Genomic DNA, 6000 nt, shown 5'->3' with positions numbered 1-6000 from the left:
AAGAAAAAACACCTTCCTGCTTACTTTACAGGGCTCTTGGGGAAAATATCCAATGATATATTACATATGTCACTCAAAAACTACAAAACATTACATAATGCCAAAAAAAGTGTAGTGATTTTCTCTGGTCTTGGTGGCACACACCTGTAATTCCAGTAACTTAGGAGGCTAAGGCAAGAGGATGGCAAGTTTGGGGCCAGTCTCAGCAACTTAAGTGTGATGACCCTGTCTCTAAATAAAAAGGGCTATGAGGGTAACTCAGTGGTAAAACACCCAGGGGTTCAATCCCCAGTACTGAAAAAAAATTGTAATTCTCATAGTTAATGAACTGGATGGGCCCTTTAGAATGCCTATTGTCACTCTTTATTTACTGAGGGCTTGGTCCTCTTCTAAACGTTTCATATTTCACATATTAATCTGAACAGCCCAGTGGGGTAGGTACTATTGTATCCTTCTTTTTACATGTGAAGAACAGAGAGGTAAGTGACTGGTTCAGGGTCACATAATAAGTGACAGAGCCAAGATTCAAAAGCAGGCAGGCAAGTTCTAGAATCTACTGATAACTACCAGACCAAGCTGTCTCCTTTGTGCTCTACTAGAACATCTACATAGACTTCTGAGCACCTGATGGAAAACTATAATTGCTTCCTTTAATGGTAGATAAGGTAACGAAAGCAAAGGAGTCATGTTCACACACACACACACACACACACACCTGTTGTTTGTGGTTTTTTTTTTTTTTGTGTGTGTGTGTGATGGTGATATATTTTCAGTACTGGAACTGAACCCAGAGCTGGAATATGGTAGGCAAATGCTCTATCAATGAGCTATATCCCAGCCCTTTTTTTATTTTTATTGAGAGAAGAGTCTAGCTAAGTTGCCCCCATGGAGTAGCTGATGACATATGTGCCCCACCATGCTCTCTGAGTATGTGTGCGTGCTCAATCTCTCTCTCTCTCTCTCTCTCTCTCACACACACACACACACACACACACACACACACACACACACTCTTGCAGAGTTCCTGATTCATAGTTGAAGCTCATTAACTATTTGTTGAATGAATAAAACCTCTGAGATGGTATACAAGTCTGATAACAACCACTGTTTTTCTTCCACCTTTATTTGATTGACTATGCACATTTTCTCCAGCCATTTCCAATAGGAGGTTGTTTGGCATTTCTCCCTGTCCTTATTGTCCTCCTTTCCACTTTTTCTACTTGGACAATGACGCATGTAAAGTAAACTTCAAGGATGTGAACACTATACTTGGATAACAGTCTGATACACTGGGTCAAATAGGACTATCCCTTCATCCCCCTAAAAGTAGACCCTAATTATTCAGGGATCTGTCCTCAGGAGCCCACTTCTGCCCCTGTATTGTTTGCCTGACAGGTTCTTGACTATGAAACCAAGTATCCAAGGTGACTCTTGGGCCTTAACAAGGCAGATAGGCAGAATCTATGAAGACAACTGTCTTTCCTTCCTTCCTCCCTCATAAACAGCAAAATATTCTGTCCCTTCTAAACATTTCTCTCTCTCTCTCTCTCTTTCTCTCTCTCTCTGTATATGTGTGTGTGTTTTAAGTTTTTGGTCAGAAAGAAAACAAAATTCTTTTAACAGAAGAAAACAGATGATGTTTTGTAAGGGATTTGGGGCAGGAAACTGCATCTTCTAATCTGGAATCTGGAAAATTTATCAATTTTGTTTCATAGAGTAACTAGTGAAGATTTCTTGCAAGAAATAATTATCAGTACCACTGGCCTCACAAATCAGACTATATTCAAAGGGCTAAAAAGGGACAAGTTTTTGAATTTGGAGGTTTTGGGAAGTCCTGTAGTACAGTGGACAGGAATGCGTCTTGTTGGTCTCCTCATGTTGGGAAAGTACAGACCGTTGGTTCTCATCACAAACTCAAAAAGAAAAAAACTGACAAAAATCGAGATTATTAGATAACTGGCAATCACACGCATGATTCATTCCTTATTCCAACCAGGGCTTTTATTTTCGGTTGTTTGTTTGGGTTAGAGATTACTTTGGGGAACTGTACGTCCCACCGGACACTCCAAACTCGTTTCTCAAGTCGAGGTCATAGCCTCCAATCCTTGGAGGGCCACCGCCTTCCGGGTCCGCGACCCAGGAGTTGGCCGGCGGGGCCGCGCCGGCGGGAGCGCGCGCCCCAGCGTGCCGGTGGGTGTTAAGAGAAGGAGGACGCCGTCCTGGGAGCGCGCGAGGCCTCACGTGCGCGCGCGCGCCCGCCCGCCAGCCGGCGCGCCCACGCACGCTCCCGCCCCCACTCCCGGGAAGTCTCGCGATGCGGTAGCCGGCTAGTCCCGCTGCGGGTGGCTCCGGCTGTTGCTGTGGTTGCTTGAGTTGCTGCTGCGGCGGCGGTGCTGGTGGAGGTGTCGGCCCCTGGGCGGATGTTGACATTGTGTTGTTGTTATTGCCGATGGTAATGGCGGAGGCGGTGGCGACGGTTCGGACCCCATCCGTTCACTAGCCGGAGTCGAGACAGACGAGAGCGAACTCCGCGGCCTGAACCGGCAGCAGCGACTCCCTCAGCCTCGCCGCCTCGCCAGCCGGAACACCGGCGCCAGACCCTGGAGTCAGGCCCCTGGGGCAGGGGGGCTCGGAGGCACAGAATGGCGGATTTCGACGAGATCTACGAGGAGGAGGAGGACGAGGAGCGGGCCCTGGAAGAGCAGCTGCTCAAGTACTCGCCGGACCCGGTGGTGGTCCGCGGCTCCGGTCACGTCACCGTGTAAGGCCCGGAGGAGGGCGAGGACGGGAGGTGCAGGGTTGGGGTGGGCCCCACCTACTTCCCGGGAGTCCCCTTCCCCAACCCCCCCCCCCCGTGTCTGTCCGGTGTCGGGGACCTTCGGGAAGAGCAGGCGACCAGGAAGTGAGAACTTGCCTTATTTTCGTTTGTTTAGGTCTCCAAAGAGGGGGCCGACCCCCACCCCCCGTCCAGCAGGCCCTGCAGGCCTGGGCGATGTGCCGGATCCTAATAGGAAAGGTTTTTCTTTAGGGTTTGCCTTTCCAGGCACCCCTTCCAGCCTCGGGTTGGAAGTGCAAGTATTTATGAGGTGCCTCCCCCTCGTTTTCTCGCCCAGTTACCCTGTGGTTCTCTATGCCTTTGAACCTAGTGACATATGGCTCAGAGGCCAGATCTGAGCCCGTGCAAGACCCCAATGACCATTGGCAATGAGGTTTACTGTCGAAGATCTGTGTTTCACACATACCCACAGGTCTTCCCCAACAGAGTTAATTTCTGCGGAGCTAATGCAAGTTCCTGTAGTTAGATGTGATAAAAATATATAGATGAGCAGAAATTTAAGTTACGCAGAAATATATATGTTTACAATGAGTTAAAAAAAAGTTACAATCTGCTGATATTACTGAGAGCTCCCAGCAATGTAAGTTGTACCTTGGGGCATGAACTCTTGATTGGCTTCTTCGTTTGATAAAGGTTCCTGTAAGACTTTGGAAACATCAAAAGTTCCAAATTATTCAAACAATAAGGAATGAAAGCTTTCTGAAAAGGTCATGACTAATAAAGGAATGTGAAGACTTGGACCAAATAATGAGCTGTCCGGAAACAGGAAGTTTTGTAATGTTTCTCTGAAGTCCAGAGTTTTGTCCAACTTAAAGTATTGATACTCTTTCATGTTAGATCTCTTGTTCAAATTTCCATACTTTTCCTGTGCCTCTGCATTTCACCTTTTCACTAAAAGCCTGCAAGTCTGAGAATGCCTGGAACTATTTTCATTATATTTTGGTATAGGGTGAGTGGGATGTGCTTTTAGTAACTTAGTGAAACAGTAAGACTTCTCATATAAAATTGTCAGCAGAATCCTTGTTTTCCCAGAACATTTTTTGACCAGCCATATTGGTGTGTAGGTATGCTTATGTAATGCTTTGATCCTTTAGCACCTGTTAGTTTATATTCAGGTGACTTAAAGGGTAAAAATACTGCATAATCAATCAAAGCATCATGACAAGACAATGGAGTTTATCACCACAATAACAGTAAGTGTTTTAACTGTCATTATCAGCTTAATTAAGAAATAAAATAAAATATTTATTTATTTATTTATACTAGGGATTGAACCCAGGGACACTCAATCACTGAGCTACACCCCACCCCCACCCCCCACCCTTTTTTTTTTTTTTTTTTTTTTTATTCTGAGGCATAGTATCCCCAGTTGTCCAGGCTGGGCAAACTTGCAATCCTGCATTGGTTGGGATTATAGGTGTGAACCACCATGCCCAGCTATATATTAAAATTTTTAACATGTATCACAGAACATTTTTAGTGCCATAACCTGTCATTTCATTTTTAGTTTGACTCTTAAGACTTTTTTTTTTTGCCTTGTTTTAAACCTCAGAAGTATATGGATGTTGAAGGAAGCATCCAAAGTTTTTCATGTGTTCTGTCCTTTCCTCTGCATTCCTGATGTCAAAGGAAAGCTGCTAAAATTTAGAAGGTTCAATTAGGGCTTGGGATGTTAGCTCAGTGGTAGATTACTTGCCTATCATGGGCCAGATTCTAGGAGCACTGCAAGAAATAAAGGTTCAACTGTAGTAGTAATGCTTCCTCTGTTTAAGAGGAGGAAAAGCTAAACACTTTGTTGGATAAATGGAAGGTATAATAGAGTGCTCAGAACCAAATAGGTGATCTGTCAGTTTGATTGTAGTTGGATAGAGAGGTTAATAGGGTGGGAAAGAATTATTAGTGGTTTTCAATCTTATTTGCTCCCTTAGAGTCATTTGGAGTGCTTCTTTAAAAAATAATACCTGTGGCCCTCCCTAGATCAGTTGAAGACCAGGTTATCTGAGTGAGGGATCCCGTAAATGAATAGTTGGGAAAAAAAAATTCTGCAGATGATTTTTAATGTGTAGACAGAACTGAAACCTGCTATTCCAGGATATAAGGAAGAACTGCCATCAATAAACAATATGCCATTCTACATTAGGAGTTAATATTTCTGTAATCTTTCTTGACCACTTCCTCCTCCTCCTAATTACCTTGGTTCTAGGCTCTGGATTCAAAGCCACCTATACCACTTCTTGAGTAAATTATTTATCTTTGTCTTTTCTTTTCAGATAGGGATAGTTACAGTCCCTAGATTATTAAGAATTAAGTAAGATGATAAATGCAAAGAATTCATCACAGTGTGTAGTGCTGTGCTCAGTAAATACTAGTGTTGAAAGTGTTTATTTGTTATCCTTCTCAGGTATAGTTTTCCACTTTGAGATACACAAGTGTAAAATAACATATTAAAAAATCAGAACTGCCATTTTTAAACCTTATAATGATTCACTTTAGTCTGATATTTTCATTTTTTAAAGAACTTGTATGACCTTAAATAACTGTGAAGTATTTCAATCAGAATAAGAATCTTTGTACTGAAAACTTAGTAAGCCTGTTTTGTAATAACATAGATAGGTATAATAATAGTAATGTAATTTTTTTTATTATTGTTACTGAGGATTGAATTCAGGGGCAGTTTACCTTAATAATAGTAGTATAATTTTGTTGTTGTTGTTGTTATTATTGGGGATGGAAATCAGCTACATCCCCAGCCCATTTTATTTTATTTTATTTTGGGGGATACTAGGGATTGAACTCAGGGGCACTTGACCATTGAGCCACATCCCCAGCCCTATTTTGTATTTTATTCTGAGTTGTTTAGTGCCTCCCTTTTGCTGAGGCTGGCTATGAACTTGCGATCATCCTGCCTCTCTGCCTTTGAGTTACTGGGATTACAGGCGTGCGCCACCGTGCTGGTTCAGCTCTTTTAATTTTTATTTTGAGACGGGGTCTTGCTAAGTTGCTGAGGCTGGCCTCAAACTTGTAATCCTCTTGCTTCAGCCTCCCAAGTTGCTGGCATTACAGGCATGCACTGCTGTGCTCCACATAAAACTTTTTTTTACATGACCGACAAGCACATTACCCAGTCATTCTAGATTGGGTAGCCCAGTTAGCACCTGTAAATG

The 6000-nt window shown here is 43.2% G+C and overlaps 1 protein-coding gene across 2 annotated transcripts in view; it reads left to right on the top strand.

Moving 5' to 3' along the window:
- The first annotated feature begins 2273 nt into the window (after positions 1-2273).
- Positions 2274-6000, top strand: part of Chic2 (cysteine rich hydrophobic domain 2) — a 41969-nt gene continuing 38242 nt past the window's right edge. Inside the window, exon 1 of one of the 2 annotated variants that reach the window (XM_078021298.1) lies at positions 2274-2761. In XM_078021298.1, the coding sequence (XP_077877424.1) occupies positions 2643-2761 (119 nt within the window). In that variant the 5' untranslated portion in view covers positions 2274-2642. The remainder of the gene's footprint in view (positions 2762-6000) is intronic. The other variant, XM_005320009.5, reaches the window with a different exon arrangement.

Source organism: Ictidomys tridecemlineatus, chromosome 9, assembly GCF_052094955.1.
Source record: "Ictidomys tridecemlineatus isolate mIctTri1 chromosome 9, mIctTri1.hap1, whole genome shotgun sequence".
Lineage (NCBI taxonomy): Eukaryota > Metazoa > Chordata > Mammalia > Rodentia > Sciuridae > Ictidomys > Ictidomys tridecemlineatus.
Note: the sequence above shows the minus strand (reverse complement) of the source record. Positions and strands in the feature narration are given on the sequence as shown.